Here is a 27,758-nt window from a genome sequence, read left to right on the forward strand (position 1 = left end):
TGGGGCCATGTGAACCTGTACTAGTGTTGAGTTATTGTACAGTATTCATGACAGTAAAATAGACCATCCTAAGTTAATCTACTGCAGTAATTATGTTTTCAACCAGTAGAAAATGCTGTGAACACCTGATTATGCATGAAAAAAAAAATACCGTCAGATACCGTGAAACCGTTCGAATTTTGAAAAATACCGTGATATATATTTTTGGTCATACCGCCCAGCCCTAGTATGGACTAGATATTTCATTCAGTCAGGCCGAGTTTCCATTACGCGTGCCAACAGCCTTTGATCTGACATTAGATGCGACGGGACAATCGATATAGATATACATTTAAGTGCTGATTCAGATAGTTACATTAAATAGCGATTGTTGTGATTATTTATTGCATTTAACCACTACTTCCCTGACCCTCTTTTTAGAGTCCCTGCTCGAAAATTAAATGCCCAAACTAAATAGAGTAAACCTCTGCAGTTACAAGCTCTATGTAGATTATCTTGGTATCAAAATGAAGATAACAATTGTGAGATTTCACCAGTTTCACTGTAGATGGCACTGTGTCAGAGTAAATGTACATGGAACACAGCATAACTGAAGGATTTTTTTCTCTCGCCTAAAAATATATTGCATTTTAAAGCAAATATCACCTTTATTATATGCAGCAGGAGCTAAAAAACACATGGAGGTCATGTAACAACATGTGGACATGAGCTGTGCAAAGTCTGATGCTGCTGAAATGAAGCAGAGTGAAATTACAGAGGTTTTATTAAAGAGATGTCTGGGTGTTCACTCTGTTTGCACAGCTTGGCACCATCTGTGCCATTTGAGATTTCTTAGGTACCAAATTATTAAAAACCCATTTAATTTTATTTATATGTCACTACAGGTCTAAAAAGAACTGATAAAAAAAAAAGTATGATAACTCGCTGTTAATCGATGCTGCCTGTGCGGTGTGTAATAACAACTCTGTGGCTCTTCAGCGTCTTCAGTTACGCAGCGACATAGCTCTGACTTACCTTGGTCAATTAGGGTGATTGACAGCTCGTTTTAAACCTCTAAATCGGTAGAATCAGACCCCGGTCTGCAAATGTGCGTGAATCACTTCATTAGTGAGTAAAAAGGACATAAATGCATATGACGCATTTGTGCGGACATTCGCCCTTCTCTAATCAGAACGATCTAATGTCACTCTGTAATGATCAATCAGACCGGGATTTGTCCCCAAGCATGCTGGAAAGTGTAGTTCTTCATTAGAAGTGGTTTTGTTGCGGTGGATATAACTTGTTTTGATAAACAGCAAAGGTAAGACGACATTTCTGGTTGTATTTCTTGAAAGTCAGTTGCTGTTTTGCTCCGGTGCTCTGGTTAGCTGAGTTTCTGACCTTTCTGTGGGTATGCAGCATGTCTGTGTTTGTTAAAGTTAGACATGGTTTTATGACGCTTTTGTCGCTGCGTCTGACGCTGCCCCCGATTCCGGGGGCAACCGTGAAGAGGAGGTTAAATGTGCCTGGAACTGTGGAAACCTGCCTGTGAGGTTTTGGTGACGTGTGTGCCGCACTGTGCACCACTCAGCCAAACTACCACTGCGCCACCTGCGCTTTGCCCTGCACCGAGAGTAGACCAGGTTGGAGCTGGACCAGTTAAGGAAAAACGGAGGGGGGGGGGGAAGAAAAAAGAAAAAAGAAAAAGGTCCTATGAACATAGGACCTGGGGAACACAGGTACGACCCATCCTTGAACCACAAACTGCAGACCAAGGTAAGCCCATACCAGTACAAACACGCATTTCTCTACGGCTGTAAAGTCCAAGTCGACTGGTCAATTAATTGGATTAATCTCTGGCTCTGGCTCGACCAAGATTGTTTTTTATTTATTTATTTATTTTTTTGTATGGTGAATTTTATTGTATGGTGAAAGTTATTTTATAACTTTGCCAGCAACAGTTTGCTTTTCACAGCTCTACTACAAACATGGCTTAGCATTTAAAACCGCTAAGCTAAGGTGGCTCCGTCCGTTTTGAGTAAATGAACATATCAGAATTGCCATATTCCAATGTTTTAGTCTAATAATCGTTGATTGGTTTTATAACTGCATGATATCTATACATCTGTATATGATTTGCTGGTGCAGTGTGGGGAGCCATGACAATCGAATGGGTTTTACTTACCCTCTTTGCTGTTGTGGATTATGTTTTTGCAGAGCAGGTCATTGTGACAGAGAACCACAGGGGAACCAAGTTTAGAGAGATGCTCCTTCATCCACACCATCTCCTGCTCCAGCACTGCCTTGCTGGGAACCTCTTGCTGGATCCTAGACAGAGAGGACAAGGTCAGTTTTTTTGACAAACACACACTTCAGATCCTGCAAACGTTAACACTGTCCCCCCATGTGCATGTGTAAGGGAAATCCTTTGGGCTGTAACGATATGCGTATCGAAATCGCGATACTAAGAGCCACGAACCTGTGTCGTGGCTGAGAAAACAGAATCGTGAAACGCCCTTTCTAACTCCCAGTTATTTTTCCAGTCAGCCACATGATATGAGCTGTTAGTGCTACGAAACTTATTTTTATTAGGGGTGTCAAATTAGCACTTTTATTGTGATTAATTAATTACAGTCATCATTAACGCGTTATATTTTTTAATCGTTAATCTCCTCTTTACTGATGTCAATGTTCCAGCTACCGGGGGCAGCGTCAGATACAGCGACAAAAGCGTCATAAAACCATGTCTAACTTGAAACAGACATGCTGCATACCCACAGAAAGGTCAGAAACTCAGCTAAAAGCTCATATAAACCATTCTTATGTTCACCAAACACAGTTAAAACACCTATGGATCAAACCTGCAGGAGCGGAAAAAACCCGTTCCAGTGCACACATTGAAAAGCGGCACCGGAGCGCCAGCGTGATTATGTAAACAGCGGAGAATTCACAGATTTTTATCACTCTACGAACAAGATTCACGGATCCAGCCTCAAAATAAGAGCAACAACTGACTTTCAAGAAATACAAGCGGAAATGTTGTCTTACCTTTGCTGTTTATCAAAACAAGTTATTTCCACTTGAACAAAACTGCTTCTAATGAAGAACTACACTTCCATAATTTTATCTAAACATTTACTTATTTATTTATTTAATGGTGAGGTTCTCGATAAACCCTTCCAGGGTTTCTAACCTCTCCAGCACTGACTCATTGTACTTTATCATATATTATCTAATGCTATCTATATTTTTGTTTCTTTTATGTGACATGCTCCTTGTTGTAATGTTCTATTAAAGTGCAAACAATAAACAAACAAACACACTTCCCAGCATGCTTTGGGGACAAATCCCAGTCTGATTGATCATTTACTTTGTATTTTTCAACAGTATTATTTTGTTACAGAAAAGAGAGAAATCTTTGGTTATTTATTTATTTATTTATGTTCAATCTGTTCACAGTGTTCCAAAATATTGTTATTAAATGTTACATTAAGTTGCTATATAAGTTAATGTTGTTTAAATAAAATGTTTTTTAAATTTAAAAAAAATCGTGGAATGTATCGAATCGTGGGTCAAAAATTGTGCATTGTTTTGGTATCATTACTTAGGAGGCTCAGCGGGCCAGTGCCAGACTGAGCTCCTGGGATCAGCGCTGCAGTGAAGTGCTCGGTGTAAAATCACAGGGCTCCTGAGTCAATAGGAAAACACTAGTGTGGACTAGTGGTCTTGGAATATCAAGAATGCATGAAGTTAAGGTCAGCACCCTCCACATCGGCAGGTAACACGGGGAATTTTTATAAAAGATGTTGATTGGCACAATCAAAGTTCTGTATTTCGACTGTAATTGTCTTTGCATTCCGATTCCTCACTTCATTAGCATCATGAGTAGCTCTTCTTTGTAAACAGCATCATTTTCTGGGGCCATGCAAACCAAAAACAGTATTCATGACAGTAAAATAGACCACCCTAAGTTAATCTACTGCAGTAATTCTGTTCTCTACCAGTAGAAAACAATGTGAACACCTGATTATGCATAAAAAAAATAAAATACCATCATATACCGAGTAACCTTTTGAAAAATACCGTGATATATATTTTTGGTCATACCGCTCAGCCCTAATGGGAGCCTCAAAACAACTCTCAAATGACCTGAAAACAATGATTGTTCAACATCATGGTTTAGGGGAAGGATACAGAAGCTATCTCAGAGATATGTATATATATACACATATGTATACGTATATATATACACATATATACACATATGTATACGTATATATATACACATATATACACATATGTATACGTATATATATACACATATATACACATATGTATACGTATATATATACACGTGTATATATATATATATATATATATATATATATATACACACATACATACATACAGTTAGGCCCATAAATATTTGGACATCGACACAGTTATCTTTATTCTGGCTCTATACACAACTACAATGGATTTGAAATGAAACGAACAAGATGTGCTTTAACTGCACACTTTCAGCTTTAATTTGAGGGCATTTACATCCAAATCAGGTGAACGGTGTAGGAATTACAACACTTTCTATATGTGCCTCCCACTTTTTAGGGGACTAAAAGTAATTGGACAAACTAAACAATTATAAATCAAACTTTCATTGTTTAATACGTGGTTACAAATCCTTTTCAGTCAATTCAAGCCTGAAGTCTGGAAGGCATAGACATCACCAGACACTGGGTTTCATCCCTGGTGATGCTCTGTGAGGCCTCTACTGACACGGTCTTCAGTTCCTGTTTGTTCTTGGGGCATTTTCACTTCAGTTTGGTCTTCAACAAGTGAAATGCATGCTCAATCAGATTCAGGTAAGGTGATTGACTGATAACATTCCATATTTGCCTTAAAAAACTCTTTGGTTGCTTTTGCAGTTTGCTTTGGGTCATTGTCCATCTGCACTGTGAAGCTCCGTCCAATGAGTTCTGAAGCATTTGGCTGAATATGAGCAGATAATATTGCTGGAAACACTTCAGAATTCATCCTGCTGCTTTTGTCAGCAGTTACATCATCAATAAACACAAGGGAACCAGTTCCATTGGCAGCCATACATGTCCACGCCATGACACTACCACCACGTTGCTTCACTGATGAGGTGGTATGTTGTGGATCATGAGCAGTTCCTTTCCTTCTCCACACTCTTCTCTTCCCATCACTGTGGTACAAGTTGATCTTGGTCTCATCTGTCCAGAGGATGTTCTTCCAGAATTATAACAGCTTTTTTAGGTGTTGTTTGGCAAATTCTAATCTCATCTTCCTGTTTTTGAGGCTCACTAATGGTTTGCATCTTGTGGTGAACCCGCTGTATTCACTCTGGTGAAGTCTTCTTTTGATTGTTGACTTTGAAACACGTACACCTACCTCCTGGAGAGTGTTTTTGATCTGGCCAACTGTTGTGAAGGTCTTTTTCTTCACCAGGGAAATAATTATTCTGTCGTCCACCACTGTGGTATTCTGTGGTCTTCCAGGTCCTTTGGTGTTGCTGAGCTCACCGGTGCATTCTTTCTTTTTAAGAATGTTCCAAACAGTTGATTTGGCCACAAATCATGTTTTTGCTATTTCTCTGATGGGTTTGTTTTGCTTTTCAGCCTAATGATGGCTTGCTTCACTGACAGTGACAGCTTTCTATATGGAACTCATATAGAAAGTTAACAGCAACAGATTCAAAATGCAAATGTCACTCCTGGAATCAACTCCAGAACTTTTACCTGTGTCATTGAAGATGAAATAATGAGGGAATAGCCCACAATTGTCCATGAAATAGCTTTTCAGTCAATTGTCCAATTACTTTTGGTCCCCTAAAAAGTGGGAGGCACATATAGAAAGTGTTGTAATTCCTACACTGTTCACTTGATTTGGATGTCAATGCCCTCAAATTAAAGCTGAAAGTGTGCAGTTAAAGCACATCTTGTTCGTTTCATTTCAAATCCATTGTCGTGGTGTATAGAGCCAAAATAAAGAGAACTGTGTCGATGTCCAAATATTTATGGGCCTAACTGTATATGTATACGTATACATATACATATACATATACATATACATATACATATAAATATACATATACATATACAAATAAACATACACATACACATACACATAACAAAACCACAGGTAAATGGGAGGGTTGTGTCAGGATGTCCAGTGTAAAGACTCCTAGAATGGGAGAAGCCAAATGAAAACAACATGAACTCTTGTAAAAAACTATCATGTGTTTTTTTAAGATGGACATAAAAGTTGATGCAAAAATTGTAAATCGAGCAAAAACCACCAAAAAAAACAAAAAACACAGATTTTATTATTTGTCCATGTCAGCTCGAGAGTGGTTTTACTGGCTAGTGGACAAAGGGTGAGAGTCTCAGCCAACAAGAGCTGTGCAGTGAGCACATATCCTTGTGCTAATGAGCTTATGGTACTTACAGTCAGCCTGAGAGCAGGAGATGAGAGAGAGTGTCCCGTCGCCATGACTACAGTAGAAATTACAATCACTTACATAGTTTCCCGGAGACTGCACATGCCCTTTTACACAAGAGACAATGTTTATTTTTTCTATCCCTCAAAATTGTGTTTGCACTTTAATATCAACTCTGTATCCAGTCAATGCAATATTCCACATCAGCAACACTATTTAAACTTTTGGGGACCAAGGGCAACTTTACCGCTCTCTCTTTCTTGATCAAACACTTGTCCAATGAGAGCACACACACACTCAACTGTGGCTCTCTTGGGAGCACTCACTCATACTCATGCATAAAAAATACCTTTATATACTGTGTAAGCATTGAAATTTGACACACATTTTTGGTCATACCACACAGCACTAATTCACTAACTCAAATGTTGGTTTGTGTACAAAATAAAACATTTGAGAACATCATCGTTTCATGGTTTTGAAAACATGTTGCAACATTTTATAGACCACACAACTAATCGATTAATCAAGAAAACTAGTGCAGTGCCAGTAGGAAGTCTGTATTCATAAAGTGGGACCTGAAGAAGATTTTTCAGTTATGGTTATTCATGATAAGGAATGTAAAGTTGGCTGAAGAAAAAAATTGCGTTGTGCCTAATGAGGTTGCACATTGTTTGTATTACGTTAACCCTACGCTAATGTTAATCTTAGCAACGCTAGCTTACCTTTCAAAACAGGTTCGCCAAGTTAGCCGCAAAATAGTAGCATGCTAATGCTAAATAAATGTGTGCTTGCGTATTGGTGAATGGATGTTTAGGGTATAACACCATGTTCTGCGTTGAACCATGTGAAAATGTCTCACCCACCGTGAGAACAGCCTCTTCACTCCCACCTCCCACCTCCGGACAGCACAGCTGCTGCTGATGAGCCGCTGCCTGGTGTAGCGTGATAAATCAGCAGAAATTACTCCAAAAAACTTGAAAATCAAGGACGCGCACCATCGGGCCATGCTCAACCCATATGTAAAAGGGCGATCTGACTAACGGTCAGCTAGATATGCCCGTCAAAGTCACACACACACACACACAGACACAACTTGCTTTATAGATAGATTATCAACAGATAAGTCGATTAAAAAAATATCAATTAGTTGCAGCCCCAATCCCTACATTAAGTGAGGCATTGTTAGACATCCACAATCCACAAAAAATGGCTCCAAGAAATTCTTTGTAACAAGTGCAATAAATTGTGAAAAAGTTTGTTAATTTCCTTTCAACTGCTTTATCCTGAACATGAGGAGCTAGAGCCAATCCCAGCTGACAAACAACCATTCACTTTCTATTTTATTAACTATTAACCCCAGTCAAAACCCATGCACACACCACTGTTGCTATTTTCAACATTTATCGTCATACTAAAAAGATCATCTGTGTAATAAATGCAGTCATTTGTCAGATTCTTCAAGAAATGATTGTCTGGGTGAACGTTACTTTCATACTCCACTGTCCTGTGACCTCTATCTATGTTGGTTTAAATAACATAGCAGGCTAGCAGGCTAAGCATTGCTTGTTTATACCTTGTCCAGGTGCCAAATGAAACTCAAGTCACACACATCAAATACGCCAATATAAAGATGTTATATTTAGGGATGAACTGAAAATTCACCACCAATAAAACGTTTCCAACATGATGCGAGTACATGGTGGAACAGCTGGAAAGTTTATTTGTGCAAAAGTGAAACTTGGCTGCATAGGGCGCAGATTATGAGCTCCCCCCGACATTCACTTCACAGCACAGAACATTCTCTCTATTTGAGCAGTTAACTAAAGAGATCAGCTCATCTGATGCATCTGTTTTTCCCTTAACCCATTGATGCCGGGAAAGCATTGCCACATTTCTACCATTAGAGCTGGGAGAGCGGTTGCGCGTTCTATTCTACCATAGACGCCGGTAAAGCGGATACGTCAATTTTCGGGGGGTATAAGGGTTCCTCGCGACATTGTTTTAAAATTTCTTCGCGCAAACATCGAGGACTTCTGAAGGCAGTGATTTTTGTCTTCGATGACATCATTGCTGATGACTTCGAACGCGCTGAACCAATCGACCGGGATTTATGGTTAAGACATAATTATGTTTGAAGACGACGAGGTCGGCGATAATGACGATAAATACCACCGTCATCGACGGAGTGTTTACAACCGCGCACCAGGGGTGACAGTGGATTTACCTGCAGATGCCACAGCCCTGTAAGCACTATCACCATCACATGTGAAGCAGACTGTTACAGTCATTACATGCTGTTCTTGTTCTTCACACTCCATCAGGACTACATCAAGGCACTGACACAAGTTGATATTACTTTATTTTCTTACGGATTTTTAATTGATAAAATAGTTATTCACTTTACTTTTACATTTTTGTATCTAAATAAACTAGATTTCACAGGAAAGCCACAGGTGTAAGCTCTCAAATACTTGTTGAATTGTGTTCCTATATCTGCTACAGAGGCTGAGAAATCAGTCATTTAGTAGGCATTGAAGCTCAGGTTTTAGAGGCATTTTTTCCAGGCGCTTCAGGCCTTAATGGGTTAATTGCAGCACTAAAGTGTCTTCTACACAAAGATTGAGACCACGGAGTGAAAACAATGAAAAGTGTGCTCAGCTCTTAAGAGTCTGTCTCCACGTTTTACTAAGATCGTTTGCCCCGTCTAAGCAGTTTTTTGTTTTCTGGTGCGAAAGCGAATAATAATGGCAGGTTTCTCATTTATGCCTTTTCTTGAAAGAGGTTTGCCGTTGAATGGAAAATGCAAAGTGATGAATTGATCAAGAAAATAATTGCCAGTTGCTGCTCTTATTACACTACAACATCAGACATCAAACAAGTCTCCACCAGAAAATTATGCCAGTAAGACATAGGTGTAACAAGTGTTTGTTGCCCAGGATCAGAGTGATCAAGCTGTCTGTGTTACCAGGGAAGAAAGGGAAGTGACCTGATACACAGAGCTAGGCAAACATCTGCTTGCGCACTGCATGCCTCAGACTCCATAATCCTGCAGGGGGCTATTATTGTTACAGTTATATAAGCCACATACCAGATTTAATCGAATAGCCATCAGAGCAAAAGATACCAACTTCGACTTGGGCAGCTGGCCAGGTTATGAAATCCTCTACCTTTGTCCAAAGGTCCTGTGCCAAGATGCAAAGTGAACCATATTGAGCAGCATGAGCTCTGTTCAACTGCTGGAAACCCTCTGGTTTTATAGTGTTTTGGATCAGAAGAGGTCTGATGATGATCACATCAGCAGACATAGAAGCAGTGGGTCAGTAACCTTTACTGTCAAATCAGTCCCACATACATGATAATAAATATGGAGCTGCAAAACATATTCTTCTTTTGAAGGTGGCAAAGCTTATCAGCTCTTACTAATCACGATTGCAAAATGACTTATTAGTGGCAGCTTAGCTAGAAATTCCATAATACATTGGTCGCCTATGAAAATGCCTATGTTTACATTCACATTTCCACAAAATAAAATAGTCCTGAATAGAGTGGATGTCAAAGTACAATCAGGGCACACTGGTGACACTGCTGTAAAACTCAGCATGGGGTTCAGTGACAGCTAATACACTCCGCTTTATAAAGCTTTACTTATTTGTGGTAGTTTAGTGGTAGTGTAGATTAGTTTCCTAAATGCTATCTAATGTTTGCCCCACATCTAGTTATGAAAATTAAGATGTAGTCAGATAGCCGCACGGGCCAGCACGGGAGAGCCGCACCAAGGTTAACGGGGCTATAAATGACTTTCATTTACATCTGAACCTAGTTGTATCCCTCATCTTAAAATGATCCCTCTGCCTTCACTAAAAGATTTTGCTTAAGAAAATGTCAAAGAACTTTAAAGTTGGAGATCTTGTTGATCAAAGATCTACATCTAAGACAGATTGGAACCTCCGTGCAATATGTCCTCTCAAAATACGCGAGTGGACAAGGTACTGCACAGCTTTCTGGGGAGTGCTAAATAGACTTTCCTGTGCTGGACCGAGTGAGACTATCACATAATGACACAAAGATCATCCAAATCATAGAAATCTATGCAACTTTATTGCAACTACCATATTTTGCTCGTTGGCTGCCATCTTGGGTCACCATCTTGAAAAAAGTATAGTCCAAATGATAGTTCCCAAGTGCTATTCCGATTATCCAATGTATATCCTTGATATATAATCAATATCACATTATATCCATCATTAATATGAACTTTTTTCTAAAAGCAGTTGTCACTGGCAGCCACTGGCAGGAAAATGGCAGCTATACTGATAAACAAAGACAATTTGGCCACAGACACATTTTATGAGGGTCGATATCTGTGTTTTTCCTTTGTGTCTTTGGCCAAATTGTATGCTTATATTACATATTATCCATTGTTAATGTGAAATCTATTATATCTTATCTATCTATAAACACTGTCACTGGTGGCCATTAAGGATGCAACGGTACAGTTTTCCCATGGTTCGGTATGCATCACGGTTTTGGGCCACGGTAAAATGAAGATGTTGTCACTAGGTGTGGTCGGGAATCCATGATGAAAACCGTGTCACCGCCCCCTAACTCCCCAGGAGAAGGCCGCCAGTAACCCAGGCGCGTGGAGCGTCCACCAGCCACGGGCACAGGCCAAACCACCACACGCCCAGGAGGGGCCCCACTCGAGGCCCACCCAGGCCCCCAAGGCGGCCCAGCCCACCGCCGGAGACAGCAGAGCCCCCCCCCCAACCACCCCTGAGGAGGTAGGCCAGAGCCCACTGCAGCTACCACCGACGCCTACCCCGGAGCCAACCACATGACAGGCAGAGGCCCACATAGGGAGGAAACAGGAGGTGACAGGATCCCAGACCCACCCCGGGCAGGCCCCCGAGCACTGGCATAGGGACCCACCATACATCTACAGGCCAAGGCACACAGACTTGGCCTCCACCGAGCTACCGGCTAGCCACCCACCACCACCCCTCCCAGGAATAATGGCGAGCCATGGCCAGGTCCTCCGGGGCTCCCTCCGAAAGACCAACGACCGACCCATCCCCTCGCAATCGCCAGCACCCCGGGGCGCCACAGCCGCCCCCATCCAAACCGCCGACCCCAGCTCAAGTGAGAGGTGGATGGGACATAGGTACCCGGGAGGACCCCACGCCCATCTCCCCACCTGGGTGTGGCTTGGTGTGTGTATATGGTTGTTGTGAGATGTGTGTATGAGGGATGTTGGTATCTAGCGTGCAATAAACTTTTGAGGGGGAGATGATGTACAACATCATCTTGCTGCAGATTGTGTCACTGCATCGTTCAACTATTCAGCGCACTTTACACAAGGAGATGCTGTATGTAAGAGTAATGCAGAAAAAGCCTTTTCTCTGCACCCACCATGAACAGAGTCGCTTGAGGTATGCTAAAGCATATTTGGACAAGCCAGCTTCATTTTGGAATAAGGTGCTGTGGACTGATGAAACTAAAATAGAGTTATTTGGGCAAAACAAGGGGCGTTATGCATGGCGGAAAAAGTACACAGCATTCCAAGAAAAACACTTGCTACCTCCAGTAAAATTTGGTGGTGGTTCCATCATGCTGTGGGGCTGTGTGGCCAGTGCAGGGACTGGGAATCTTGTTAAAGTTGAGGGTCGCATGGATTCCACTCAATATCAGCAGATTCTTGAGAACAATGTCCAGGAATCAGTGACAAAGTTGAAGTTGTGTCTGGGCTGGATCTTTCAACAAGACAACGACCCTAAACACTGCTCAAAATCTACTAAGGCATTCATGCAGAGGAAAAAATACGTTCTGGAATGGCCATCTCAGTCCCCAGACCTGAATATTATTGAACATTTGTGGTGTGATTTAAAGCTGTCCATGCTCGGAAACCATCAAACCTGACTGAACTGGAGATGTTTTGTAAAGAAGAATTGTCCAAAATACCTTCTGCAAGAATCCAGACTCTAATTGGAAGCTATAGGAAGCATTTAGAGGCTGTTATTTCTGCAAAGGAGGATGCACAACATTTTTCTTTTGTGGTGCCTGAATTTATGCACATGCTTAATTTTGTCTAAATAATTCTTGCAGACTTTCTGTAAATCATATAAACTTTATTTCACTTCTCAAATTTCACTGTGTCAAGTCAAGGTACTTTATTTGTCCCCCAATGAGGCAATTTGTTGTGCAGCAATAGTACAGTACAGATCACACACAATCACACACACACAGTTAAAAGGTTGCCTACCTTGCAGGCATAGTTAAGAAAAACAATAAAAGTAATAATAAAATAAAGTGATAAAAGGCTCATCATATCCAAAAGTATGAGTTGGGGGGGGGGGTTATCTATGGTACTTTGTAGAGTTAAGAAGTAAAATGGCAGACGGAACAAAAGAATGTTTATATCTGTTGGTTCTAAAGTTGGGGAGTTTAAAGCGTGATCCAGATGGCAACATCTGAAATTCAGCATATAAGGGATGAGAACTACCTGCAGGATAGATTCAACCCTTCTTAGCACCTGCTTCTGATAGAGTTCCTCCAGGCCTTTCTGCTTAGAACCTGTGATACGGCTGCTCATCTTGATAAGCTTGGAAAGGGAGTTTTTTTGTTTTACAGTGATGGACCCATACCAGCAAATTAAGGAGGTGACAACAGACTCAACAAAGGACCTATAAAAAAGGGTCATCAGCAAAAGGGTGATTGTCTCCTATATGATATATTTAACTGAAAGTTCTTATTCAAACAACCAATGATTTATAGAGGAAAATCATGAACATTTACAAACTTTTGCATACCACTATATACGTATACAGTACTGTGCAAACGTTTCAGGCACCACCAGCTCTGTTGTTTTTTCTGTGATCATTGGAATTGCAACTTAAAGCTGGTCTTATATATTAGCAAGCTGTCAACGAGTTTAACTCATGCAACATGTGTATATGATGCTCATGTCTTGAATAAACCTGGCGTAATAGACGTTTTTACAGCAGATCTTTCTAATAGTAATAGTAGAGTAAGATGCACAGTTACACCAAAGTCAAGTCTTCTAAGTTGCCTCTGTGTCTTTCATTAGTTGCTTTAACCTATTGGAGCACATTTATGTCTAGGGATGCACCGATTGCCATTTTTGGGGCCGATTCCGATTTCCGATTTTTCAAGAAGTTTGACCTGCCCATACCGATTTCAGCCAATTCCGATTTAAATGTTTTAAACCACTTTTCAGCATACTGAAAGATATATATTCTTGCATCTTCTCTCTTTAATAGAACATTTAAACATAGAAATACAATCAGTTCACATCTAATATCCAACTAAAAATACAAAACGAATCACTATAGAATAGAAGTATATATAAAAATACAAAAACAATTGTCATGATACATTTGAACATGCTACCATGGAACATAATAACTTAAAGTGTGACTTTTTGAACATATTACCACTATAAAATAGAATTAAATAATACTGTGGAATATTCACACACATCTTAAAAGTGCAGTGTTATGGAACAATGTTGTTCACATCCAATATCCAACTAAAAATACAAAAACGAATCACTACCTGTATGTGTAGTTTATTTAAGCTTAAACATATTTCACAACATATTACCTAAACACAACAATAAGTAAATGACCTCTCTCTCTCTCGCTCGCTTTCTCTCGCTTTCTCTCTCTCCATCCCCGTGCCAACAATGCCTCGCGCTCTCTGCGCACACAGGTTTAAATGACAAACAAACAAATGCTGAGAGCTGATCAAAAGTTTTGTGCAAGTGATTTAAGGTCCTGACTCTTGTCCAAAATATGACAGGCTTCATTCAGTGATTGAAACAAATATATAAACATTAATGAAACGTTTACATGCAGAGCGCTCACTCGCAAAGCAGACAGCAGCACCGCGGCTGCACGGATGTTGTTTAATCACCAGTACGGCTGTATATTAAAAATTCATATCATAACTGAAAAAAACGGTATTCGGTGTGAACCGGTATACCGCCCAGCCCTACACTCTACTACATGTGCGTGTAGCCGCGTGCACATGTGTTGCTGATGCTGCGCGATGCGGGTGCATTTTGATCGGCTTATTAAAATCGGAATATTCTGACTGATCGGCCGGTCACCGATTTCGGCCGATCACGTGAAAATCGGTCGATTCCGATCCCTGGCCGATTAATCGGTGCATCCCTATTTATGTCCCAATGTCCAAATCAAACCTACTCCCTTGCTACCAACTAAAGATAGTGTTGTCGTCACCGGAAGGGCAAGTGTATCATTAGCATAACGTAGCATTAGCAATGAGCAGTGTAATGTAAATAATTGCTGTCTTAACAATGCTATGCAGATTAGCGCTCAACAAATCCAGTTTGAGTTTAGGCACATCATCCATCCACCATCCTCACTTTTATGACGAAAACAGTTGTGTGACATAATGACCGATTCATGTGTTGTCTAGCATATTCCTTGCTATCTTCTGACCTTGATTGTGTGACATCAGCTACTGGAGCTCTACAGTCCACTTCTATTGTGTGGTGCAATAGCAAGTGAGACTCTTGGACTGACCTGATGTTGGAGGCTTGCTCAGTGAACTCTGTGGCCACAAGAGAGAAGTATTTCCTCATCTTGATCCAGAGGTTGGGTTTGGGGATGCAGCCATTGTGCGCATGGATGGCATGGATACGAGCCATTTCCCTGGCTATCAGGCTAAAAGAAGACGCACACAAAAACAAAAGTGGCAGGGCTCTTAATCTGCAACCTAAAAAAGATGATCTTGTTTTGTCTATTACTATGAAGGATACTGCTATCTGCAAGGTTTAAGGAGCACACAATCTCCAGAAAACATTTCATCATACACTTTGTGTTAGTGTTATGGTAAAAAACACCAACAGCAATTTATTATTAGTAGTATTATTTGCACGTGCTTTACTTTGCATGCCTCACCTGCCTCAGTCCTGTGCAGTGTTTAAAGGGATAATTCAACTTTTGTGTGGTTGAGTTCAGCACTGACTGCACTGAGCATGAGACATGGACACTTGCTCTCACTGAAAACATGGCTGCCAGCAAGGACACAAGGAAAAAACAGATTTAGCTTCTTCAGCTACCATTTATTTTGTTGTTTGCCTTTTCTGACTAGAAACTGTAGTCTGTCATTCCCTGCAACAAATTCACGATACACAGACCAGTAGCGCCCATGTCCAGTTTGCCTTGCTGGAAGCCATATTTTCAGTGAGTTGAACATCTATGTCTCAAGCTGGTTCTGGAAGCAGGGAATTAACACAACACAGTCAATCCTGTCTAAATTCAAGCTTCAAGATTCTTTATTATCGTTTCCTTGCGATATGTCAAAACAAAATGCAGCACTTAAATAGTACCTGTATGTCAGTACATCATACAAGAACTCAAGGCATTTTTGGACTGTGAGTTGAAAAAAAGCACTATTTGATAGCAATCCGATCTCTGGGCTACATCACTACAAATCCCTGAGCAGTATCATGAGTCTGCCATGTCAACACCTGCGCAGGGAAGGATCCCTGACGTCCTGTGTCCCCAGAGCCTCTCCTTGCATGAACTCATAGCAGATGCCGTTCTGAAAGCTGCAGTAGAGGCGAGGAGCACAGCCATTTGCATGGAGCACCTGAACAACAACACAAAAGGCGAGACAAGTGTGTTAGACTTAAGTGACCACACCGCTGTTGGAATCACTTTCCAGTTATCATTTTACCTGAAAGCTTTTGAGTTCATTGTCTCTGTCCACAATCAGCTCTGTCTTGTTTCCATACACTCGCACCAGCACTACATCATCTGGACTGTCCTCTGTGTAGCAGCCCACCAGCTTGTTGGTGGTTCCATCAGTGAAGAGCTGGAAGAAGACAAAAACAGGAAGGTTTCAATAAGATGGTAGCTAAAAATAATAAGTTAACAGATGTGTATAGAAAGTGTATTGATGAAGAAGAGACAACAAAGAAGGCGGTAAACATGGACACCTGCTTGAAGTTATTTACTGGTAACCACATATAAAATCCATCACTTCCAGAGAGCAGGGATATACATAATGGCCGCAATTGCTAAATGGACCCTCATTTATCCTCTTTGTTGACACTGCCATCATAAAAAGGACTTGAAACACTAATGGCTCTACATAACGGAGGAACAATGAATAATCGGACACACAGTCTTGAGTTCATCTGACTGGCATGCTTCAGCTCACCAGAGCAAGCTGCAGTGCAGTCGTGTGTAGCTCCTACTATTTCAGCAATCAGTCAATCAATGTAAGAACAAACAAAACTCAACACTCTTCTTCCCTCACCCTCTTTTTGGAGTCCCTGCTCGAAAATGACATGCCCAAACTAAATAGAGTAAAACTCTGCAGTTACAAGCTCTATGTATATTATCTTGGTATCAAAATAAAGACACTTGTGAGATTCCACCTGAGGTGTAAGTTTCACTGTAGATGCCACTGTGTCAGAGTAAATGCACATGGAACACAGCATAAATGAATGGTTATGTTTCCCCCCTTCACGAGAGAGTCTCATTGTAACCAGAGAGGCTGTGCATGACCACACAGTGCTGGAAATAAAGTGCCGTGTTCAACTCAGACGGAGTCCTGTAGTTGTTGTGCTGTTGCCGTACGAGATAATCCAAACCAAGGAGTTAGCGGTCCCTTTACTACGGTTCGGGGATCTGCCGGCTACTGGGTTTGTTTAGGGGATACCAGTTAGCAGATGAGAGGCTGACAAACTCTCAATCTCATCCCTCATCTCATAGCTAAGTTAACATTAGGCTACATTACCTTAGCTGAATCAGCCGTGAGTTTGTCAGCCTCTCACCTGCTAACCAAGCAACAACATCCAGCGTAACACTCTTGCCGCTGCTTCCAACATAACAACAGCACGGCACACACACTTGTTGTTTCACTCACTGTCGTTACCACAACACAACAGTGCTTAAAAAAAACTCCACTCCACCACTGCTCCCTGGCTTGCTAGCTACCCTTGCTTGTCAGAAAGACGTCGTTGGTGTAGACACTTGTCACCCAAACATGTCTGACCAATGGGGAAGCACCCGCCCACTGCAGGATATTGGTGTCAAAATGGTTCAATAAAAAAAAAAAAAACACTTTCAATCGAAAACAAAGTGTTAAAATGCAATGTTTTGACAACAATTTTTTTTTTCTATGATTAAAAAAGTTTTTATTTGATTGAAGTGATTTTTTTTATTGAAATGTATTTGTTGTTTGAAGCAACTTCTTTTTTGATTGAATTATAAAGACACAAATGTCCTACCCATTATATGGCCTAAATACAAAACATTACTTCACTCAAAAAAGTTGCTTCAAACAAAAAAACCTTCACTTCAATTAAAGAAAACATTTTCAATCAAAGAGAAACAGTGTTCAAATGCAATGTTTTAAGTCTCAAATATTTTGTCAAACACTTTTTCTTTTATTGAAAGGGCTTTTTGATTGAATAATAAAGACACAAATCTACCTCCATAGGTTTGTGACACTTACTGTGGTGCAGTTTGGTGACGGGCGTTACACCCTTGCACAAGTGCTGGGGCAAGTGCAATATTTTACTTTTACTTATTTGGATAGTTTATTGCATGTAGAGCAGCCTATGCAGGACTGTACAGTACACTTCACTTTTTCAGTAGGAGCACAGGTCGAGAAAAAATGTAGGAGCACTATGAAATTTCGTAAATAACACAAATTTATTAACACTCGATCAACGTACACAGTAACACACATCGGCACAATTATCTTCTTTTTGGCTCTATACACCACTACAATGGATTTGAAATGAAACAAACAAGATGTGCTTTAAATGCACACTTTCAGCTTTAATTTGAAGGTATCCGGTATGGCGGTTACATCCAAATCAAGTGAACAGTGTTGGAATTACAACACTTTCTACATGTGCCTCCTAGGCCTGTAACGATATGCGTATCAAAATCGCAATACTCAGAGCCACGAACCTGTCTCGTGGCGTGAGAAAACAGAATCGCGAAACGCCCTTTCTAACTCCCAGTTATTTTTCCAGTCAGCCACGTGATATGAGCTGTTACGGAAATTTTGGATTGGTTTTAAATAATTGTAAAAGTATGACCTGCAGTGACCTAAGATCAAGGGACCATTTGCTATTTTGTTTTACAACATTTATAACATGGGTTTGAGTCATAAAACATCCTTATCTTCCTCTTTCCCTATGGGGGGTCTACCTGAGGAAACCTTTTGTTCTACTCTGTCTGTGTGGGGGGGGTCGTTAACACACTCACCAGACAGGTTAACTCGAGAGATTTTCCATTGTGCTGGCAGTCTTTGCGGGGTGACTGAATCTGCAAGTTGCTTTGTGATTGCTCTTTCTGTACAGAAATAAACTCTTGTTTGATTCCTGAGCTGGCTCCAACATCCATCTTTTACCAAATTATCCTGACATGAGCATGAACTTATTTTTATTAGGGGTGTCAAATTATTGCGTTAATTGTGATTAATTAATTACTGTCATCCTTAACGCGTTATATTTTTAATCACGTTAATCTCTTCTTTACTGATGTCCCCGCTACCAGGGGCAGCGTCAGACGCAGCGACAAAAGCGTCATAAAACCATGTCTAACGTTAACAAACACAGACATTCTGCATACTCACAGAAAAGTCAGGAACTCAGCTAAAAGCTCATATAAACCATTCTTATGTTCACCAAACACTGTTAAAACACCGATGGATCAAACCCGGAGGAGCGGAAAAAACCTGTTACAGCGCACTCATTAAAAAGCGGCACCGGAGCGTCAGCGTGATTATGTAAACAGCGGAGAATCCATTTTCATCACTCTATGAACAAGATTCACGGATCCAGCCTCAAAATAGGAGCAAAACAACAACTGACTTTCAAGAAATACAACCAGAAATGTTGTCTTACCTTTGCTGTTTATCAAAACAAGTTATTTCCACCGAACAAAACTGCTTCTAATGAAGAACTACACTTCTCAGCATGCTTTGGGGACAAATCCCGGTCTGATTGATCATTTACTTAGTATTTTTCAACAGTATTATTTTGTTACAGAAAAGAGAGAAATCTTGGTTATATATTTATTTATGTTCAAATCTGTTCAGTGTTCCAAAATATTGTTATTAAATGTTACATTAAGTTGCTATATAAGTAAATGTTGTTTAAAGGGGAAGTAAGTAGTTTATAGTGACATCTAAAGGAGAGGCTGAAATTTACAACAAAGACCTGCTGCTCTGCTCACCCCCTCCCTTCCCTGAGCGCTACGGTATCCGCAGCTGGTCAAATGTCGTCCTCGTTGTCTTTCTCCGTGTCAGCAGATGAGGTTCGTGAGGCGAGGGAGAGGGCGAGCTACCGCGGCCGTAGCAGACGAAGCGGAGAGAGAGGAGGCAGGACTTCCGCTACAAGTAAAGAGACGCTTGATTTGTTCTCTCGCGTTTGTCCTTACAGGTTCTGGCAGAAACATGGCGTCTCGCTGCCAACAGTGGCTATGCAACCGCGGCCCGCGACCATGTTATTTTACATGACTTTTTGAAACACTACGAAAATGAAACAAAGAATATTATACAGCGACTAGACAATGCAGGAGCACATAATATGTATACAAAAGTGGATTTTGGGTAATATAAACCCATAAATACTACATATTGTCCCTTCAAATAAAATGTTTTTTACATAAAAAAAAAATATCGTGGAATGTATCGAATCGTGGGTCAAAAATCTTGATACAAATCGGATCATGAGTTTGTGTACGTTACAGCCCTACTGCCTCCCACTTTTTGGGGGACCAAAGGTAATGGGACAATTGACTGACAAGCTATTTCATGGACAGGTGTGGGCTATTCCCTCATTATGTCATCTTCGATTAAGCAGGTAATAGTTCTGGAGTTGATTCCAGGAGTGACATGCATTTGGAATCTGTTGCTGTTAACTCTCAATATGAGATCCAAGGAGCTGTCACTGTCAGTGAAGCAAGCCATCATTAGGCTGAAAAATCAAAACAAACCCATCAGGTGGTGTACATGTAGGCTAACTTGCCATGCAAGCAGAAGGTTACAAGTCAAGGTACCCAACCCCCACTGCTCATTGTTAATTGGACACTATAAATTGACCCAGGCCACAACGGAGGCACATTGAGTGTACTCCTTGTGTCTGTCCCAAGCTGGGATACAATGGAAGGGTTGCAACAGAAGGGCATCCAGCATGTAAATCTATGTAAAATCAAATATGCAGATCATCTGCTATTGCAACGCCTAGAAAGGGAGAAAAAAATTTCCTTGTGCATGCATGTCCGTTGATATGCTGTCTGCACTCTTGCCCAAGACAATTTTCCCTCTGGGGACAATAAGTTGATATGTTCGATATGAACAATGCTCACCACTGGAAATCAGATTACATACTGTAATTGTTGACAGAGATAGCACCAGTGGTTACCAGCATCCATTTGACTTCACACAGCTATCAGTGTTACACAGTTCAGGATCAGTGCAGACACCATGCAGCTCTGACCAACATGAGATAAATGTATCATCGAGCAACATTCTCAACTGAAACTGTATCACATGAGCCTTCAGCCCACAGATAGTTGCATAAGTGTCTGTTACCGATTCCAAAAAAAAGGGGAAGTGTAAGGGAAAAGATACAGAATCTCATGGTTTTTACACTAAAGTCTAAGGCTGGGCAATACAAAACAATATCAATACCAATCTATGTATGTATGCATATACATATGTATGTACACACATATGTATACATACACACATATACAATATACCACAAAAGTGAGTACACCCCTCAAATTGTTATACATTTTATTATACCTTCTCATGGGACAACACTGAAGAAATTACACTTTGCTACAATGTTAAGTAGTCAGTGTAAAGCTTATATAACAGTTACAACATAACATATATATAAATATTAGGGCCGTCAAAAGATAAAAAACGTTAATCAGATTAATCACAGGGTAGCTGTGGATTAATCACGATTAATTACCATTTGTAAATATGCCAGAAAAAATAAAATTTTCTTTTTATATTGTTGTGGGAACTGAGAGATAAATAAAGTATGTGAAAATATAAATGTAAAGAACAATAAAATACTGTAAATAACTTTTAGAAAAATCTATACAAACTTAGTAAAAAAATAAACATTACATTGTAAAGAACCCACATTATAAGACAATATAAATAAATAGAAAAAATAAAATACTGTAAATAACTTTTACAAAATTGTACATTGCACTGTAAAATAACTCACATGATAAACAAAATATAAAGTATAGAAGTTAAATAGTTTTCTTGGGGGAACTAAACCCACAGCAGGAAACTCATCAGCACCTTTGAAGCACTGCTTCTACTAGTTAGTGTTAGCGTCAGCTAGCATTCTGATGCTAATGCTAGTGTCCCCGTTAGTTAGACAATGACTGTTAATGACACGATTATATCATTATCTATGCAGTAGCGCCAGTAGCACCACTTACAACTGTGTGTCTTTCTTTCTTTTTTCTTCATCCTCTTTTTTTTCTTCCTCTTCTAACTACCTGATTGATAACTCCTCTTCATTTTCCTTCAGCTTCATTTACAACTTGCAGAACGATAACTTCACCCAGGTTACCGTGAGGAGACGTGGGGCTCCTTTAGGGAGGTTTCCTACTGAGATGTCATTGCAAAACAACCATTGTTGTTTAAGGGGGACGGGGATGCGGCTGCTCACTGATGCATATGCTTCGAGTGTCGGGTGCACCCCTATCGGCTCGGGGCCCCAAGCAGTTGCCTGCCTTGCCTGTTCTAGGGCCCTATGAAATCTTTTTTATGAAAAACATTTTTTTGAATTACGTTTTTTCCGTTTACATTTTTTTAATTCTGTTTTTTTACCTTTTATACTTTCTTTACCACCATAGAATGTGTGCTTTTTGTGTCAGTGAATAAAATGTCCACTGAAATGCAACTTTCTTCTTGAATCCACTGACTTCTCAATTGTTTTCACTTAAGTTAAATCCTAATTAAGTAAATGCCAGTGAATCTTAAAACAAGCCATGCTATGCTCGTCACATTTAAAAGTAAAATAATTAACATAAATAAAAAAGTGGTAGTGCCCCCTCATCTGGTGCAGACAGATTTCTGCGCACCTCCCCTGCACTGTACTGTTTTCCCTCTCCTGCGCCGTGCGCTTCTCCGTATCAGACTGGATCGTTTCTCTACATGCAATATTACCCCTACAACTCTGCAATTAAGGGAATAACAGATGCATCAGATGAGCCGATGTCTTTAGTTAACTGTTCAAAGAGAGAGAATTTTCTCTGGTGTGAAGTGAATGTCACGGGGAGTTCATAAGTTTCACTTTTGCGCAAAGAGTATTTCCAGCATTTAATAGGCGATGTTCCACAGTTTACTCGCCGTGTTTCGGCTGCCGAATTATCGGTGCATTCCTAAATATAGCATCTTTATTGTCAATAACAATATAACCGTAATAATGGCGTATTTGATGGTGTGACTTGAGTTTCAATCAGCACCTGGAAAAGGGGACGCTCGCCGGTTACATGCGGGCGCAGCGCACTTGTTCCGCGGTTTAGAAAAATCTGTGGTGTATAAAAAAAAGTGTATTTAAAGAAAATAAACAAGCAACAAGCACTGGGAGAAACCCTGGCCGGGTGAGCGTTTGTGGGGAGATGCACGGATGGTGCCACGTATGAGCGTTCCCCAGAACATTTCTCCAGACAAACGTTCCTTCTCCTCACGATGACAGCATTTCAGTCATATTATGTCAATTTCCGCGATATTCCATGTTTAACATTAGATTCCGTTTTTATTGGCCAATTCCGCGATTCCGTTAACACAGGAATCATAGGGCCCTACTGTTCATAAACTGCACGTCTACCCTTAGTGCAATGAAAGTAAGATAGTGTGTTACTGGGTTAAAAAAATAAACACGCTATTTTCACAAATTAATCATCCTGCGTTAACGCGTTAATTTTAACAGCCCTAATATATATTGATATGTGTCAGGACTGATATCTGTGTGTCGCGGCGCGTATGCTTATATCAGGCAAATGACCAATTATGCAAATTAGGCGATGACATCATATTAAATTAAACAAACACATTTGTGTTTACGAAGCCTTGAAGCTTCGGTAAAAAAGGTTTTGCCATTGCTGAGAACGCTGTGTTTTATTGTAATCTCTGGCTCAGCAAGATCTCCCTTCTGGTTACGTAAACAGCAGTTCTCCTGAACAGCAGATCGTCCTGCTCCGGGCACTAGTCCGGGCACATCCGGTTGCGTACATTGAACCGTAGAAGAAGAATAACGTCCGTTGTGGAGGTGTTTCAACCCCGGACTAGGACTCTGGGTCAAAGTCATAAAAGGGCCTGCAGCGGGGAGTGTTGACGAAGCTATTTTTAAACATTGTTAAAACTAGAGTTGCACGGTTCCCACGGTACACCGCGGTGCCAATTCGTAACGGTTCCTACTAGAAATTCTACGTGACGGCAATACCGTGGATTACGGTATACCATGCCAGTTTCCGCTACATAGCGGGCATGTCTACTCTCCTCCCGGTCTAGACTTCTCACTGCATGCTACTCCCTTGTAAACAAACCCACATTGCAACTACTACAACCTAACCACACAGCTGCTGAATGACTGGCTGTTTGCCTGTTACTGCTAACGTCCGGGGATATGATAGGCTGTTCGTGTGTTTGTGTCAGCAAGAACGAACTCCATGAAGACTGCTCCGCTTCGATATAAATTTGCTTCAAAACAAACAACAAGCAAAAGTTCTGTCTCGTCCAGACGCGCGCACGGTTTACAGTCACGAACACGAGACAACACACTCACCATGGCAGAAGCACTGGGTGCAGTCAGTGGCTCCGCTAACTTTGCTCTATAAACCAAACTCAAAAAGTAAAGGAACAGACGACGGCCATCCACTGTGCAGGCGCTGCCACCAGGCAATAGGAGCCAAAGGAGGGAACACCTCCAGCCTCATAAAACACCTGCAGTGTCGTCACTAGGGCTGTAATCAACCAAAGAAACTCTTGGTCGACTAAAGCCCTGAAATTTCGACCAAAAATCGACTAATCGACGGGGGGGGGGGGGGGGCATTAGTCGATGCCCCCCCCCGTACATACACAAACATCCGATTATGTATGTCCGTTTGTGTGTGCGCTGCTCTGTGCTCACTGTTTGTGTGTGTGTGTGTGTGAGAGAGAGAAAGACTCTCCGCCCACAGTAAATAAAGTTAGCTGGATCTCACTCTGCAACAGAATAGTAAAAATAAATAAAAAATCACCAGGGGTCTGTAAAGTTGCTGTAAACGTTGTAAAAGTCGTACATATCATACTTGCCTGTATAAAGGAGTTTATTAAAGCCGTATAATTAAATTATAATTACTCTTGTTGACCCAGTTATGAACTAAAACCATTCAGTCTAACTCACCAGCATGTTTATCATGCACCAAACAACATTATAAGTAATTAATAAGTATTTATAACTTGTACAAATACATTTCAGTTCATAAAAATAATATGGCCGTGGTATCGTGATACTACCCAGTACCGTGATACTTTGTCTGGTATCGTACCGTGGTTACTCATTTTGGTATGTAAAACAACAATGTTTTGATAATGAGTAGAAGTGCATCCACCATTCCAGAGGGGGGAGCTGCGCTTCTGAGAGCTGTTGTGCTGACTATGTCACTTCCGGGTATTGGCCAGTCACAAGACAGTTAGGAAGGCTCTACGCTGGCTGGCCAATCACAACACACTCTGTCTTCTGGGTGTGAGATTTCAGTCTGAAACTCCGCAGCTGAGACGAGCGTCAGTGAGGGGAGATTTTGCAGAAAATAGCAGGTTTTGGACCATAAAAACTAGGGATGCACCGATTAATGTGATCGAAATCGGTGACCGGCCGATCAGTCAGAATATTCTGATTTTAATAAGCCGATCAAAATGCACCCGCATCGCGTAGCATCAGCAACACATGTGCACGCGACTACACGCAGACGTAGTAGAGTGTAGGGCTGGGCGGTATACCGGTTCACACCGAATACTGTTTTTTTTCAGTTGTGATATGAATTTTTAATATACCGCCATACCGGTGATTAAACAACATCCGTGCAGCCGCGGTGCTGCTGTCTGCTTTGCGAGTGAGCGCTCTGCATGTAAACGTTTCATTAATGTTTATATATTTGTTTCAATCACTGAATGAAGCCTGTCATATTTGGGACAAGAGTCAGGACCTTAAATCACTTGCACAAAACTTTTGATCAGCACTCAGCATTTGTTTGTTTGTCATTTAAACCAGTGTGCGCAGAGAGTGCGAGGCATTTTTGGCACGGGGCGGGAGAGAGAGACAGAGAGAGCGAGCGAGAGAGCGTGAGCTCTGCGTTCTTGGTCATTAGTTCATTTACTTATTTGTGTGTAGTACTATGTTGTGAAATATGTTTAAACTTAAATAAACTACACATACAGGTAGTGATTCGTTTTTGTATTTTTAGTTGGATATTGGATGTGAACTGATTGTATTTCTATGTTAAAATGTTCTATTAAAGAAAATATGCAAAAATATATATATATTTCAGTATGCTGTAAAGTGGTTTAAAAAATTTAAATCGGAATCGGCTAAAATCGGTATCAGCAGGTCAAACTTCTTGAAAAATCGGAAAATCGGAATTGGCCCCAAAAATGGCAATCGGTGCATCCCTGATAAAAACAAGTTTATGTATGCAAGTAAACCTCCATATCTAACATATATGTGCAACAGGACCCCTCTATGTGAGCTTTAAAGCGGACTGTCCAAGCTATAGGAATCGTTTACAGGCTGTTATGTCTCCAAAAGGAGGATGCACAAACGTTTTCTTTTGAATTTATGCACATGCCTAATTTTGTTTAAATAATTCTTGCACACTTTCTGTAAATCATATAAACTTTATTTCACTTCTCAAATATCACTGTGTTTGACTCCTATATGATATATTTAACTGAAATTTCTTATTTAAACAACCAATGATTTATAAAAGAAAATCATGAAAATGTACAGGGGTGCCCAAACTTTTGCATACCACTGTAGCTACATGCATGCTATATGGCTATGCACACCACATACCTTCTGGTGTAGGGTATATGAGGACCTGCACCCAGCATGCTTTGGATGCACCATACCACCTTTCCCAGCACTATGCATATTGGGTGATTTCAATCAAATACATATAGACAGAAATAAATCACACATATTAATCACTAGCCTAAGCATCGCCAAGAATATCCTCCTGAATTGGATAAATAAGAAACACTTAAGTTTATGAAATTTAACATCAGACCACAGCTCTATGGAGAGAATGTATGCCTCCAAAAAAATGTTTAACCTGGGCCCCACTAATTGATTATATCTCTTAGAGCAGGTGGGTGACGGTGCCTTGGCTGTGGGCAGTCTGGGGGGGACTCTGCCCTGGGGCTAGGGCTGGGTGATATGTCGAAAAAGTATCGTTATTGAAATTTACGACAATAATCGACATAATTTTGCTGTTGTCTATATATTTGATAATTCAACAAAAAAAAGTCATTTTTGGCTGTGTGCCCTGGGCATCAGGATCCTTTTTGGCTCGCTGCTGGGGGTTGGTCGGACAATGACTCGGTCCCCCACTCAGATTCCAACCACATCTAGTAACAACACCAGCACATAGACACATATGCGCTCTCACACACACACACACACACACACACACACACACACACACACACACACACACACACACACACACACACACACACACACACACACACACACACACACACACACACACACACACACACACACACACACACACACACACACACGCACACACACACAAACACACACACAAACACACACTCACACTCACACACACACTCACACTCACACAATATAAGATAAATCTGACCTGATATAGCTGTTGTAAGCCTGGATACCATCCCTTGATATGGCTGTTAACGGTCACTCGAAACCATATGTTCTGTCTGCTTTGTTTCACTTTAATTGTTTAATGCTATACACCTAGACACTGTCATTGCTATTGTTGCCTGTGCATCGCTCTCTCACTCTAGAGGGCTTTACTATTTCAAACCGCACTGTACTGTACCAAACGGAACTGTACCATGATTGAAACACGGCTGTAGGCCCGTTCAGTAATCCATCCTTGACTGATGCGTGAATCAAAATGACTACGTCATAAATCAAATTGCAGCTGCAATACTGTATACGTCCAACCATTCAGCTCTAGTTTATCATGTGCAACTAACACCTGACAGTGATGCAGCACCATAACTTATATGT

General features: G+C 40.7%; 1 protein-coding gene across 1 annotated transcript in view; it reads right to left on the minus strand.

Moving 5' to 3' along the window:
* The window catches only part of etnk2 (ethanolamine kinase 2), a gene marked incomplete at both ends in the record, with an annotated part of 46,765 nt that overhangs the window by 6,584 nt on the left and 12,423 nt on the right, over positions 1–27,758 (minus strand). The window contains 4 exons of the mRNA XM_083886042.1: positions 2,165–2,307; positions 15,010–15,150; positions 15,960–16,081; positions 16,169–16,306. Of these exons, the coding sequence (XP_083742168.1) occupies positions 2,165–2,307; positions 15,010–15,150; positions 15,960–16,081; positions 16,169–16,306 (544 nt within the window). The remainder of the gene's footprint in view (positions 1–2,164; positions 2,308–15,009; positions 15,151–15,959; positions 16,082–16,168; positions 16,307–27,758) is intronic.

Source organism: Microchirus variegatus (genome assembly GCF_963457635.1).
Source record: "Microchirus variegatus genome assembly, chromosome: 3".
Lineage (NCBI taxonomy): Eukaryota > Metazoa > Chordata > Actinopteri > Pleuronectiformes > Soleidae > Microchirus > Microchirus variegatus.